The sequence below is a fragment of the Stylophora pistillata genome, chromosome 11 (genome assembly GCF_964205215.1).
Source record: "Stylophora pistillata chromosome 11, jaStyPist1.2, whole genome shotgun sequence".
NCBI lineage: Eukaryota > Metazoa > Cnidaria > Anthozoa > Scleractinia > Pocilloporidae > Stylophora > Stylophora pistillata.
Window position 1 is genome coordinate 8764617 of NC_142529.1, and position 15195 is coordinate 8779811.

The 15195-nt window shown below is 40.0% G+C and overlaps 3 protein-coding genes across 3 annotated transcripts in view; 1 reads left to right on the plus strand and 2 right to left on the minus strand.

Moving 5' to 3' along the window:
* Positions 1–1189, plus strand: part of LOC111337663 (intraflagellar transport protein 74 homolog) — a 24583-nt gene extending 23394 nt beyond the window's left edge. The window contains exons 27-30 of the mRNA XM_088737921.1: positions 13–67; positions 525–595; positions 715–775; positions 1032–1189. Coding sequence (XP_088594047.1) covers positions 13–67; positions 525–595; positions 715–775; positions 1032–1138 — 294 coding nt within the window. The 3' untranslated portion in view covers positions 1139–1189. The remainder of the gene's footprint in view (positions 1–12; positions 68–524; positions 596–714; positions 776–1031) is intronic.
* A 1955-nt stretch (positions 1190–3144) lies between these two features.
* Positions 3145–5470, minus strand: LOC111319097 (kelch-like protein 25). Its single transcript, XM_088737919.1, has one exon. It carries the CDS (start codon positions 5378–5380, stop codon positions 3194–3196), a length of 2187 nt encoding a protein of 728 aa, XP_088594045.1. The 5' UTR covers positions 5381–5470; the 3' UTR covers positions 3145–3193.
* A 1133-nt stretch (positions 5471–6603) lies between these two features.
* On the minus strand, positions 6604–8548 carry LOC111319096 (kelch-like protein 3). The gene has a single exon (XM_022921927.2). The coding sequence runs from the start codon at positions 8426–8428 to the stop codon at positions 6737–6739; it is 1692 nt and encodes a 563-aa protein (XP_022777662.1). The 5' UTR covers positions 8429–8548; the 3' UTR covers positions 6604–6736.
* Positions 8549–15195: the final 6647 nt, after the last annotated feature.

The following is a 15195-nucleotide window of genomic DNA, read 5'->3' on the forward strand; positions in this document are numbered from 1 at the left end:
GTCTGTTAATAGCGTTTGTATAAAGAAAAGAAGACACTATCCGCAAGGAAAGAAACATTCAAAAAGCGTAAGTTGAGTCAATCGTTCATTCGTCTCCTTTTAAATTCCTTTTGTTATTCAATCTTTGGATTGGTTTTAGCTGTTTGTTTATTTATCCATTGGTGTTTTCATCTTGCTTTTTTGCCATTCATGTCGATGTTCACTTGCTTGATGTTTCGTTCTATCGTTTGGTCGTTGGGTTATTCCTTTGTTTATATGTTTGCGATCTCGTTTCATCGTTCTTGATATATCGATCTTTCGTTTTCAGTTCCCTATTTTTCAATTTTTTATCTGTCTACTGTGGAACCTGTATTAAGTGGTCACCCACATGTAATTGCAGGGTGATAACTTAAATACAGGCTGGCCGCTCAATACAGCTTCCACAGAGTTGGGTTATTCTAAAAAAAACGTCATTTTATCCCATAATTGACCTCTTAATCGATTCAAATACAGCTTGATTCTATATTCTGTTTTAACCATTTCAGACGTTCAGAGCCTGTCTTCATTTTATGATGCTACGAAGAGTAAGCTAATGGAAAACGAGACACATTCTCAGGTACCACTTGTCACTGACAAACTTTACCAACATTTCATCATTATCGTCTGTACCAGGATCCACCATGAGCTCTTTTGTGTTGTTCATGTTATGATTCCTGTCCTTTAATTTCATTGCAGCTTGGAAACTTAGAGAGAAAGTGGCAACACCATGAACAAAACAACTTCGTCATGAAGGAGTGTATCCTATTTTTTCTGAGTAAAAAGAAAAAATGTATTCACACTGTAATCTTTAAATTTAACTACCTATGGATAATCTCAAGTGCGGGGCCAGGTAATGGAAGGTAGTCTGAAAGCAACTGAAAGGTATTGTTTTGGTAAAGTGCTTTTTTACATAAATACTAAAACGTTTTCAAGGGATGCCCTCGAAAAATGAGAAATAGGTAACATTTTGATAGAGATTAACTATACTGCAACATTTCCTTGACTTCACTCAGTTATTGCTACAAAAAGCCTGGAGAGCGATTATCGTCCTCTGAAGCAAAATGTGTCTGAACAACTGGAGGACATCAACAAACTGCTGATTCAGTCTCTTGGAAAATAACTTCCAACCTCTCATCCTGATATTTATTTTAAATTGTGTGTTGTCTCGAAAGTATTGGTGTGTTTACTTTACTTTTGCTTTTAATAATCTTTCTTAATGATACTTAAAACCATACATTGAGTTCTGTAGCGGATCAGAGTTCAGATTCGGTGCACTCTAACCAGTCAGGAGCAAGCAATGTGATTTTCTGTCCTGTTTTCCCGCGTTTGACGGCGCGGGTTGCATTCTTCCCGCGTAAAGAGCTGGTTTAGTATGTTTAGCCTGACAACGAACCAAACATCCCTTTCTCCTTTTTCACAGACGAATGTCAGTTTATTTATTTGGCTATTCGACTTACCTGTTAAAATCTGATTTTAAGACCACTCTTCAAGTAGTAAAGGAAAGGTCTAATCCATAAGTGGTTTTAATTGTATGAGCTCTTATAAATCTGTACATTCATTTTTGGGCTGAAAATAACTAGCAGAGCATTCGCCTTCACTTCTGGGTTCTCAGGATGTCACGCAACACATTTCTCTCCATTCCAAGGTGAGAGAATTGCGTGATATCCCAAAAAATGGCTGATAGGAAGGCTGCACATACACGAGGACTCTGAAGAACAAAGCCCTTGTGTTTGGCCGTGATAATAAGTATTATCAACAATGCTAGCATACTGCCTATTCAAGCAAGGATGATTGCTAAAATCATTGCGGTAAATCACAGCGAATGAATTGTGTAAAGATTTTCTGTCAAGGTGAAGTTGGTTCACATCAATGGCGGATCTAGGGGAGGGGCCTGCCCCACCCCCTCCATTATTTTGGTTTAAAAAAATAAACGCAGAAGGTAAAAAAAGCCGGCAGGTGTACATACACAAAAAAAAACAGGTACCCCCCTTTAGCCCAAGGTCTGAATCAGCGACTGCACATAAAGGGATTAGTGTTGCGTTCAGGAACTTGTTCAACAACAAAACACACCATCTTGAGATGTCACAAACTTTATTTTTTACTTCTTACTCAATAAGTACTTTGTATTCACTCAACAAACTGCAAAGCATTGTCAACGTATCAACACCTGTCATGCTTCTTGCCTTTAATCATTGTGAAACAAAAAATACGCCTTTTTGTGAATCTCTCTTTTTTCTAATGAACACAAATCGTATAAAAAAAAAACTGATCGTTCCCACACCTTGCTTTCTTTAGTCGATCAAAATTTAAAGTTCCTTAAGGCATTGCTAGGTTTTCATTTACAGAAAGTATTAATAATGGTTCCTTGGTATCTAAATATTAATAAGAAAGAAACTTGTGGCCACAAGTTTCTTTCTTATTATTATTTAGATACCTTTCGACAGCTGCACCACGCACTACCCTTCGAAGCCACACCTTTTTTCTTTTCATTGTGGAACAGCTTACTCGCTAATTAGTCTATAATCACACCACAAACTACTACAAGGCTCATGAATTTATCTTAAACGATTATCATGCTTCTTGCATTTATACTTTATAAAACGAAAATACCCGTCCTCCTTCGCATGCTGTCTTTACAACATAAATGGTTTACAGAAATCTGATTGTTTTTTGAAAGAAATATCTTGAGTTGATGAGGACTTAGTGATCGAAAAAAACATTCACAAATCTCCAAACTATAAAAGTGTAATAGTTCATTGTAATCTGGAGTCTCATGGTAACGTGGAATAAAAAAGGAAGAAAAGTTTAACTATGAGCAACGCTTCAACTGAATTTACAAAAGCTTTAAGTTCTAAACTTTGTGCATGCTCCTTTGTATTTATTGAAGAATCTTGTTATTGCTGAATCTCTGTGCTACTTATACAAGACCGAGATAATCTCTTTTACGAGACTGTATTTTTTTAACTGCAACAGTTTAATAACGTTATTTAAACATGCAAGATTATGTTTTACCATCCAACTGTAGTGAAATCACGCACAGGTTATCTTATCGACCAGACATCTAAGATCTCTTTTTGTTCTGTCCCACTAACTGATAGGTTTGAACACTCGTGAGGAAAACTTAAAATTGTCTCCTTGAATCAAATTAAGGGATTATAGAAGCTAACTCATTCAGTCATTCATCATCTTCACACAACTCATCATCCTCGGACAACTCATCATCCTCGGACAACTCAAATACAGGAACAGGTGGCGGGGCAGTTGAGCCAGAGAGAGAGAAGCCGCCGCGGCCACCTGAGGTGACTTGTGCACCGGAGGTAAAGACGCTGCTAGGGCCGGACAACTCAAATACAGGAACAGGAGGCGAGGCAGGTGCAACAAAAGAGAAGCCGCTGGGGCCACCTGAGGTGGCTTTTGCACCGGAGCCAAAGAGGCCACCTGAGGTGACTTTTGCACCGAAGCTAAAGGGGCCGCTAGGGCCACCAGAGGTGACTTGTGCACGGGAGCCTAAGACGCCGCTAGGGCCACCTGAGGTGACGGCTGAACCGAGGATAGAGGTGCCGCTACTGCCAGAGGATACACTGCTTACGTTGTTTCCGGAAAGGCTGCCGAAGGCGGGTTTACCGGTCGGTGGCTCAATCAATTCTTCCATGAAAAAGTCAGACATCTTCAGCACTCCTTTAGAGAGCTTCATTACACATCCGGTGAATGTGCTCTTATTTGCTGATGCGTACCTTTCCACTGGTATGGATGTTTTCTCAATCCACTTGTCCTCTGTAGAGTCGTAACATTCAACTGACAGTAATCTATCTCTATTATTCTTGGTGCCACCCAGTACATAGCATGTACCATTCAGACACACCATGCTGCCATACACACGACAAGTGTTTAATCTTCCAATGATGTGCCACTCGTTTGTAGAAACATTGTACACCTCACATCTTCTTGACACCTTATTCTTTTCGTTTAAACCTCCAGCAACAAAAATCTTTTCTTCAGTTGCCACTCCAAAGGCACCACCCCTTCCTTGCTGCATGTCGGCGATTTCTTCCCATTGGTTTTCCGCAATGTTGAATCTCTCAGCTTTAGCGACATAATCAGAACTGCCAGGGGCCGATCCACCTAAAAGATACAGATAACTACCAACTGCGACAAAACAGGAACTGTTTCTACAGCCTTGAGGAGATTCCACAACTGTTTGCCATGTACAAAGCTCCACATTGTATCTCTTGATAGTAGACTGTCCAACAGGTTTGTTAACTTCAATAGCGTACATATCCCCCTTGACAACGGTCATGATGGCGCTATCTACCGATACGTCACTCAGATCCGACTCTGACCAACCATTAAACACGGGATCAAACTTTTCTGCCTTACTGAACTCTTGAAATGTGTACAGCTGATCACGAAATGTAAGTATTTGTGTTTTCTGGTTTTTCTCAGTTGACCCGTCTGGCAGTCGTTTCCACTGTTTTTTTTCTGGGAGATAACAATAAGTATACTTGCCGCCACATGCTAGGATAACACGTGTTTCCAGACCTTTTCTTGGTGGCTGCGGGAGATCATCTTCACTTGCAAAAGTAGCCATCTTTGTAGTAGAATCCATGACCAGCTTCACACAAGCCAAATTCTCACGCACTAGTTCGTTTGTCACGACATCCTCCAAACAGTCACGCGACAAAAAACTCAGTCTAACATAAGGAAACAATTCCTCGAATGCTGCTTTTCGCTCGCTCTTATTGTGTTCAACCCATTTAAGTATGATCTTGAAGACGCTGGCTTCCGCTTCCACAGCAATCTCGTCACTTGTAATCCACCGCGCCACCTCCTTAGCCTCTAAGCTCAGAAATTCCTCCATTTCTCCTACGAAAGCGAAATTTTCGTAGATGAATTTCCTGCTGTTGCCAATAAGCTCGACACAGTCGTATTTCTCAGCGAAATAAAAGGTCGAGATGCAATTTGTATTTGACATTTCTCCTTGTAGAAATCGACCAGAAACAATCTTCAAGCTCGGTATGATCAGATAATTCCCTGCTGCAATCAGTTCCTTGGCATTCTCTGGGGTTACTTCCACAGTTCCAGTGTAAATGAATTCCAAAACATCTTCCAGAACAGATCCTGAGACCTCCTCAAATCGAATAATCCCTTCTTGATTCTCCTTCATGTCGCTCTGAAGAAGGTTGCAAAAGAACGGACTTGCGGCGGAAAGAACATTTCTGTGAGCTTTTAACTCTTTGTCGTCGTTCGTCACCAAAGTAACGTCGCACAAATTGTCTTGTTTTCGCTGAATGTTGAGGCGCTTCATCAATTCCACACAGAAAGAAGTTTGCTCAGCCGCTGACATTGGCTGTGAGTCTTCCATCTTTTACCAAATACTATTGTTATTGAGGAGAGATTCCTCCTAATATATCTTGGTGATGTAGAATACACAGGAAAGATAGCGAAAGCGGAAGTTCTCTAACTCATTCCCAAGCTCCCTCCTTCGGACTGCAAATTCTCCGAGAGACTCTTGGGAGATGTACGAGAACCAACTTGTTCCAGTGTGCTGATAATTTTTCGGATCAAAATTTTCCATCATATCTTCTTCAGGACTTCTAAACATTCCTCACAACATTGCTGTTAACCTTACTTTATTTTTGCCCATTGATTCAAATTCAAAAAAATTATGACCAAAGTTAACCCCATTTGAAGTTAACAAAGGAAATCTTTACTTCACTAGAGGCAAATGAATATATCTTGAACAGAAAAATCTGACAAACCTGATTAAATTCAATATATTGAAACACAAATTATATTTTAGCCAAAAGTTTTTGTATGATTTTATAATTTGATAAGAAACACGAGATATGACCTTGTGAAAAAAGGTGGAAGGAACCACAAGGGAGGGGAGGAGGAGAAGCAAATTTTAATTGTGTCAGGATAAAATTTACCTGATCCAACTATATGGCTCCCTCTCCACCCTCATTGGCAGTTAAGTTCTTGTCAGTTTTCTACAGCCCTCCCTTTATGTCATCTGATCCCTCCCTCCGTTCCCCCTGAAAACCATGTCGTCCCCCAAAAATACTTTTTCCCCTTCCCCCCTTGCCAGGCTATAAATAATTACCAATCCCTAAAGTTTCTGGTTTAATGGATTTAGCCATATATTGGTTTCTCAAATTATTCTGGAACGTAAAATCGTCGCGTTTTGAGTGTGGAACCGTCAGAGCTGTGTATTAAGAAGCTTCCCTTTTTGTCAACGCTTTTCAGTTTTTATGAACATATTAGCGATTTTACACTTGTTGTTATTCACTTATCTGCTTCCTGCCCCTCAGTTCGCATCAGTTTTTGGGTCTGAAGTGAAATTATTCTATCGCAAAAAGTCTTAACAAAATTTTTTTCGCCAGTTTCACTCTCTTGGGCGCTGGTACTCCCCTACGTTCACTCAACCAATACTAAGGTTTTGATTTGAGAAGAATTTAGTGTGAAAGGTGCTCAGCAGTGAAGGATAATTAACGAGTTAGAAGTCAGGTGCTGTTAACATGACAACGCAAAGTGTCATCTTTAGTGAGAGAGTTCAAAGTATAAAGTTTACAGAAAAACGGTAATTAATCAGAAGGGATCTTCGATTTAACACAGCCTGAGTGAGCTCCCAAATTAAGACAACGAAAAACGAATGTCTGTCTCTGCTGTCTGCCATTAACATCATGACTAATCCTAAAGCTGTAAGGTGTCGGAGTAACTACTGCCTAACAAAATCAAGTTTGTCTAGTAATTCTCTGGAAAGCTTTAAAACTGAGCCAGTGAATAAGTTTTTATTTCTTGGGTCGATGTTTGGTATGGTTGTTTTGTGGATCCATTGGTCCTTTGCAGTGTCAAAACATTCAGCACTCAGTTCAGTTTGTTTCCTCGTTCTCCCACCCAGTACGTACAACTTCCCATTTAGACAAACCATACTACCATTATAACGTGGAACATTTAAGTTCGCAATACATTGCCACTCATTTGTTGACGTAGTGTACATCTCACAAGTTTGTAATATCCCTCTCCTGCTTATTCCTCCAGCAACAAAGATTTTTTCTTGAGAGGCCACTCCGAAAGCTTCGCTTCTTTCTTCTTGCATCTGTGCGATTTCCTCCCACCTGGTCTCCACGGTATCGAATCTCTCAGCTTTGGTAAAGTAATCCCCTGTGTCTGGATTTCTACCACCAAACACATACAGATGGCTGCCGGCTGCAACAACGCAAGCATCCTTTCTACACTGTCGTCCATCAGATGAGATAAGGGTCTCCCATGCATTTTCTTGTTCGTTGTACCTCTTCGTAGAACTCCTTATGCCAACGTTAACAACGTACATTCTTCCTTTAAGAACGGCCACCTTTGCAGAATCTGCGCTCAAGTTTAGCTCGGACCAATCGTTTAAAACAGGATTGTAACTCTCTGCATTTTGATAATTGGCGAAGGTTAACAGATGATCACGAAATTTTATCATCTGAGTTAAACAAGCGTTTTCCTTAAGACCATCTGGTAAACGCTTCCACAAGTCCTCCTCAGGGAGATAACAAAAAGTGTACTTGCCCCCACGAACTACAATAACACGTGTATCGTGACCCTTTCTCGGTGATTGAGGGAGATCATCGTCATCGACAACAGCAGCCATCTTCATATTAGCATCTTCTGTCAGCCCCAAACAAACAACGCTGTCACGAACAAGTTCGTTTGTCGCGACATTCTGCAAACAGTCACGAGACAGAAAAGCCAGTCTAACATGACCGAACAATTGTTCAAATGCTGTTTTTCGCTCGCTCTTTCTGTAGTTAACCCAGTCTAGTATGATTTTAAATACATCAGCTTCTTCTTTAACGATTATCTCGTCCGACGAAATCCACCTCTCGATATCTTTAACTTCCAGGTGCAAAAATTCATCCAGTTTTGCCACGGAAACCATGTTTTCGTGAATAAAACACCTGCTGTTGGTAATAAGCTCTTCGCAATCGTATTTCTCAGCGAAATAAAAGGTTGAAATACAGTTCATGTGGGACATTTCTTGTTCCAAAAACCGCCCTGAAAGCGTTTTCAAGCTCGGTATCATCAGAAAATTCCCTGCGACGACCAGTTCCTCAGCATTCTCCCGAGTTACTTCTACAGTTCCAGTATAGATGAATTCAAAAACATCTTCCATAACAGATCCTGAAATCTCCTTCAATCGAATGATATCGTCGCGATTCTCCTTCATATCGCTCTGAAGAAGCTTGCAAAAGAACGGACTTGCGGCGGTAAGAACATTTCTGTGAGCCTTAAACTCTCTGTTGTCGTTCGTCACCAGGGTAATGTCGCACAAATAGTCTTGTTTACGCTGAATGTTGAGGCGCTTCATCAATTTCATACAAAAGGACCCTTGTTCAGAGGCTGAGATAGGCCCTATATCTTCCATCGTTTACAGAATATCCTTATTTTCTCGAACAGTATCCGCTCAAATGCTGCTGATAATGAGGAACACACGGTAAAGATATCAATAACGGAATATTCGTTCTTTTTTCGAACAGAATCTGCTCAAATGTTGCTGGATCTTTAGGAACACACGATAGATATCGAAAAGATATCGAAAGTGGAAGTATAACTGATTCCCAGTTTTTCATCTCAGTCCCCGAGTCTCCAGTCCCGGGAAATCTGGGGAGGAGTTGATTTAAGCTTTGGTACGGAAATGATGGTCTCGTGACTGTGGGAAAAATTTTGAGAAAAAGAACAAAAAAAGGCTTGATGAGTTTAAAAAAAAAACCATGTCGGCATATTTTCAAAAAAGTATAACGTAAAAAGATACAGGTACAGGTAAACCAAAAATTTTATCCGCTCTGAAGCTAAAAGAGAACAAAAGTTACAGATCGAAATACAGCTGGCCCATTGCAAGACTACGTGAACCGTCTGACCTGACTCGGGTACGAGCATAGCTAAAGTTTCAACTGAGTTTTATTGTGACAGTATGGGTTTCACTACACATCCTTGCTTAACCGTGACCATTCTTTCCCAGAAGAATTAAACCAATTTTTAAACTAATCAATACCCGTCATTCCTGTGTACAATAAGATTTCTTGAGGAAGGCTAAATTTTTCAATACGGCTTGTTCATTTACATGTTGCTTTTTCCTAAGAGTTCTAGTGACTTTTAGATTGCCATTTTAACAGTGCTTAAGCTAAGTATTAAAAGATTCATCGATCATTTTTAAGTGTTGGAAAACTCAGGGGTAGGATTTTCCGATAAAATTTACTTTTTTCTGTTTTTCTAAATTCGGATTCTTGCATTTAAAAATAAAAACAGTGCTTCGTCGTTCTCTTGTTAATTGATTTCTTATAGTTTCCTCATTACTTGACTTCAGTTAACGACATTTTTCTTGGGTCTTTAAAACCTTACAGCCATTTATGTACAAGAGGTCTAACCCAAACTGCGGTTTTGCGCAAACTGTGGGCCTTAGGGACTCGATAGGTCTAAGAAGACTGATTTAATTCAATAGATGTTCTTTCTCTGTTAGCTTTCGGCCCCCTTAACACTCCTGATTCACAAAAATAAATGTTCAGATAAAAGGTTCGGCTAAGAAGACAGCTAAGAACGCGGTTTTGTTAAACAACAACTAAATTTTATTTAAATAGCCGGCCCTAAGAGTAAGTGGGTTCTAATTTCTCCTTACGATATCTTCCTCGAATCAAACGTAAAGGTCAAGAGAATAAAGGAAATGATCACCAATTTAAGAGGCTGCTGACTGTCACACCGTCAAATTCGCCTTGTCAGCTCCATAGGAAATGTAAAGAGAACAGTGTGGAGAAAATGTATACTAGTATTAAGGCGTGAAGGGACAAAGGCAGATTTTCGGTTTGTGGAAATTGCTGCTCTGGCATTTTATTTCGACGACCATTTTGGTCGGTTTTTCTGTTTCCAACATGCACCAACGCCCTTGTGTAAAACAAGGCTGATAGTGTCTTCCAAACAAGCAGTTAATGTTAAAGGTAGTAAGCCACAAAAGGTATCAAAAATCACATGCACAACCCTGAAGTGAACCGAAATACAGATTCGGGCATTCTAACCAATCAGAAGCAGCCAAAATGGTTCTCGTTATTGTGTTTTCCCGCGCTGGTCGATGCGGGTTGCATTTTTCCCGCGCAAAGTATACTAAACTCGTTTGGTCAGGTCCGTAGTGTGTTTAGTCTAACGACGAATCAAGGATTCTTTTCTTTTTATTCACTGACATATGTCTGTTTATTTAGTCCGTCATTCAACTTATTCGTGAAAAATCCGACCAACAGCGTTCCTCAAGGAAGTATCTTAGGCCCACTACTATTTAGCATATACACGAACGATCTTCCATCAATCCCACAGAAATGCAGCACTCAGAGTTATGTAGATGATACGAAACTCATCACTTCCTTCGAACTTAAAGACAACCTGGATGCAATTGCTGATTTGGAAGACGACTTGTTTAAAATAGGAGAATGGTGTTCCAACAACCAATTGTTACTTAACCCTGGCAAAACCAAGCTGATGATATTTGGCAGCAGGCAGATGTGTGCAAAACTGCAATTTCACTCCCTTTCCTTTATGGGTGAGGACATCGTCCCCGCAGACACCGCCAAAGACCTTGGTGTGATTTTGGATTCTAATTTAACTTACGATGAACACATAATTAAGACCGCTTCCTCGTGCATGTCCCGCCTCGGCCAAATAAACCGTGTCAAGCATGTTTTCGACAAACGAACACTTTTGATGATCATTAATTCCTTAGTTTTCAGCAGGTTATTTTATTGTTCCAATGTTTGGTCAAATACCTCAAAATGTAATGTTAACAAGTTACAGGCGGTGCAGAACTTCGCATGCCGCATTGTTAGCGGTGCGCGTAAATTTGACCACGTTACACCAATTCGCAAGGAACTAAATTGGCTTTCAGTTCAAAGCCAGCTTTACTACCGGAACGCTACTATGGCCTTTAGATGCATGACTGGTCAGGCCCCAGAATACCTCTCCTCAAAATTCATAAAGCGAGCCGAGGTTAGTCAACGTAGCACCAGAAATTCGCAGCTTTTGCAAATTCCATTCTTTAGAACAGCTAGCGGTCAGAGAACATTTTTCTATAGAACTGTAAACTTATGGAATTCTTTGGATAATTCCTTTAAACTGTGCAACTCCGTTAATGTTTTTAAAAAACGTTTAAGGACCAAATTACTTAAAGAGTTGTAATTTTACATATGTGTTTGTATGCTTTTGTTTTTCTTTTAGAACATTCAGATTTTAAAACATTTTTAATTGTAAATGGGACTTTTTAATTGTAATAGGAATATTTTTTATAACATTGTCTTTGAAAAGCCTCCTTGGGGAAAGTCAATAAAGTATGTATGTATGTATGTATGTATGTATGTATGTATGTATGTAAGTATCATTTGAAAATGATCTAATCCATAATCCATAAATATATAAGTTCTCATAGAGCAACCTGTACACAGATTCTGAAAATGGTGGCAGACCCTGTCTCCTACGCTTCTGGTACTCAGGATGTCATGCATCGTAAACTCTCCCTATTCCAAAGTCAGAGAATTGCGTGACTTCCCAAAAATGGTTGATAAAGGGCTGCACACAACGTTGGAACTCAAATCACGTTCTTATCCTGTAAACCCTATACATACTTATATCAGTTTGCATGTTCTCCATACTGTTCTCCAAACATTTCTATGCTACTTTCAAGGAGAATGTGTTTAACAATCAATCATTTTCTTAGTTCATTACTTTAATGTGTGATACCGTGGGGAGAAAGTAAATGCTTATCACCCCAAGGGGCAAAAGGATTATGGAACAACTCCCGTCATGTTTGCCCGTCAGTGATAAGTACGGCGAGAGCATAACGTCAAAGGCATAAATAAATATTTCAATTACATAGGAGTGTTGAACCTGAAGAGGATTTAAAGTGCCAGTCGAAATAATGGCTGATTAATAGTACCCTTTATTGTTTTACCGGAAATTTTATGGGTTGATTTACACACTACAAACAAGTGTGGTACATGCATCTCTACAAAAAAGATGTAGTGGCGAGAAAAGAAACTGCGCTTTACTCTGCATTGTGCTTTTCGCTGAGTTCAACAGGTTTCAAATACATTTTCTCAAAGGTAACCATCTTTCCTCATCTATAGTAAGTTAGTCTGTCCGTTTAGACCTGTTTCGTCTTCTTTTTTACTTCAGAGGCAGTTAGTGTGAAAGTTGAAGTCGGGTGCTGTAAACATGACCACACATGCAATCTTTAGTGAAAGAGTTTAGAGCATAAGGTTTACAGCACACGGCAACTGCTCAAAACTGACCCTAATTTAACTCAGTCTTTCATTAAGGCAATAAAAAACGAATGCCGGTGCCTGTTGTCTGCCACGAACATCATGGCCAAGTCCAAACCTGTAAAGTCAGTGTCGGAGAAAGTACTCCCAAACGATCTTTAGTTTGTAATAATAATAATAATAATAATAATAATAATAATAAATAATTTAACAATGGACATCCACTGGGTGGTTATTCTTGTCCACTGTTCCAGATCGAATTGGAATTTGGAATTGGAATTGGAATTAGTTTGTCTAGTAATTCCCTGGGTAGCCTCAGAACAGAGGCAGTGAATACATTTTTATTTCCTGGGTCGATGTTCGTCATTGGTATGGTTGTTTTCTGGATCCATTCTTCGTTTGCCGGGTGAAAATATTCAACACTCAGTTCTGCTTCGTTTCTCCCATTTTTTCCACCCAGTACGTACAGCTTTCCATTCAGACAAACCAGTACTATCGTTATAACGTGGAACACTCAAGTTCGCAATACATTGCCACTCGTTTCTCGACGTAGCGTACATCTCACAAGTTTGTAATCTCCCTCTCCTGCTTATTCCTCCAGCAACAAAGATTATTTTCTTGAGAAGCCACTCCGAAAGCTGCGCTTCTTCCTTCTAGCATGTCGGCGATCTCCTCCCACTTGTTCTCCACGGTATCGAATCTCTCAGCTTTGACGAAAGTATCCCCTATGTCTGGATTCCTCTCACCAAACGAGCACAGATGGCTGCCGGCTGCAACAACACAAGCATCCTTTCTACATTGTCCATGAGACGAGATAAGTGTCTCCCATGTACCTCTTAGTAGAAGTCTTCTTGGCATAGATGTTAACTTCAACAGAATAAATTTCTCCTTTAAGAACGGCCAGATTTTCAGGACCTACCATCAAGTTTATCTCAGACCAAACGTTCAAAATAGGATCGTATCTCTCTACATTTTGGTAAGTGGCGAATGTGAACAACTGGTCACGGAATTTTATCATCTGAGTTAGTCTGGCCTTTTTGTCCTTAAGACCATCTTGTAAACGCTTCCATAGGTCTTCTTCAGGAAGACAACGAAAAGTGCACTTACCACCACGAGCTACAAATGACACGTGTTTCAAGACCTTGCCTGGGTGATGGCAGGATATCATCTTTATACAAAGGTAGTATGCACGACCAGCTTCACACAAGACAGACTGTCACGCACCAGTTCGTTTGTCGCGACATCTTTCAGACAGTCACGCGACAAAAATCCCAGTCGAACGTGACCAGACAATTCTTCAAATGCTGCTCAGTTTTCGCTCGTTCTTTCTGTGGTTAACCCAGTATGATATGATCTTAAATACATCAGCTTCCTTTTCGACTTTAATTTCGTCGGATGTAATCCACCTCTCGACTTCTTTAGCTTCCAAGTGCAAAAATTCATCCAGTTTCGCCATGGAAACGATGTTCTCATTAATGAAACGCCTGCTCATTTTGAAAGGCTCGTCACAGTCGTAATTTTCAGCGAGGAAAAAGGTTGAAATACAGTTAAAGTTGGACATTTATTCGTTCCAAAAATCGACCTGAAACAGTTTTCAAGTTCGGTATAATCAGATAATTTCCTGCAGCTATCAGTTCCTCAGCATTCTTCTGAGTTACTTCCACAGTTCCAGTGTAGATGAATTCCAAAACATCTACCATGGCAGATCCTGAGATCTCCTCAAATCGGACAACCCCTTCGCGATTCTCCCGCTTCATGTCGCTCTGAAGAAGCTTGCACAAGAACGAACTTGTGGCGGAAAGAACATTTCTGTGAGCCTTGAACTCTCTGTTATCTTTAGAAACCAAAGTAAATGTCGCACAAATAATCTTGATTACGCTGAATGTTAAGGCGCTTCATCAATTCCACACAGAACAAATCTTGTTGAGCAGCTGAGATAGGCTCTATATCTTCCCTCGTTTATAGAATATCCTTATTTCCTTGAACAGAATCCGTTCAAATGTTGCTGATAATGAGGAGAAAAATTATAATGAAAGCGGAAGTTTAGCTGGTTCCCAGTTTTCCATCTCAGTTCCCGAGTCTCTAGGCCAAGGAACTCTGTGGACTAGAAGATACAAGCGAGCTATCATCAGCTTTGGTAAGAAATGATGGCCTTAAGGCTATAGGAAAAATTGTGAGGAAAAGACTGAACTAAATAGGCTGAATGAGTTTGATAAAAATATCCTGTCGGCATCTTTGCAAACAAAGTATCACGTAAAAAGATACAGGTAGAGGTCGACCAAACATTTTACTGGCTCTGAAGAGGACAAGAGTTACTGATCGAAATACTAGTCCATTGCTCGGGTACGAGCATGGCTACAACAGAGATTCAATTTAATTTTCTTGTGTTGTGGGTTTCGCTACACATCTTTGTTCAACTGTGACCATTCTTACCTTACTGCTTCTAGTCCCCAGGATGTCACGCATTGTAAACCCCCTGTTAAGGATTATTTTCTGTTCTTTCGTTTTCCAGAAATAAAAAAAGAAAAAAAGAAAAAAAAAAGAGCGAACCGGAAGTTATTTTACCGGAAGTCATTTTATTGATTGACAGTTTAAAAAATAAAAAGACCCGGATTGACGGGAGGTGTGCTGACGCCATAAAGAAAGGAAAACAAAATCAAGTGTAGTTTTTCTTCGTCGTTTTCTTTGCGGGATTTTTTGGCGAGTTTGGAGGTTTGAAATGGGGAGAATTTGGAAACCTTAGGAGAAACACCCCCCTCCCTTCCAAAGGAGGGGAGAATTGCGTGACATCCCAAAAATGATTGATAATGGGGGCTGCACACACCTGACATTATTACCCTTTCAACCCTTTACATACTAATATCAGTTAGCATATTCTCCATACTGTTGGGGGTGATAC

What these genes read in the sequence shown, in the direction of transcription:
- LOC111319097 (XM_088737919.1), bottom strand. Translation starts at nt 5,380, where the DNA reads ATGGAAGACTCACAGCCAATGTCAGCGGCTGAGCAAACTTCTTTCTGT.
- LOC111319096 (XM_022921927.2), bottom strand. Translation starts at nt 8,428, where the DNA reads ATGGAAGATATAGGGCCTATCTCAGCCTCTGAACAAGGGTCCTTTTGT.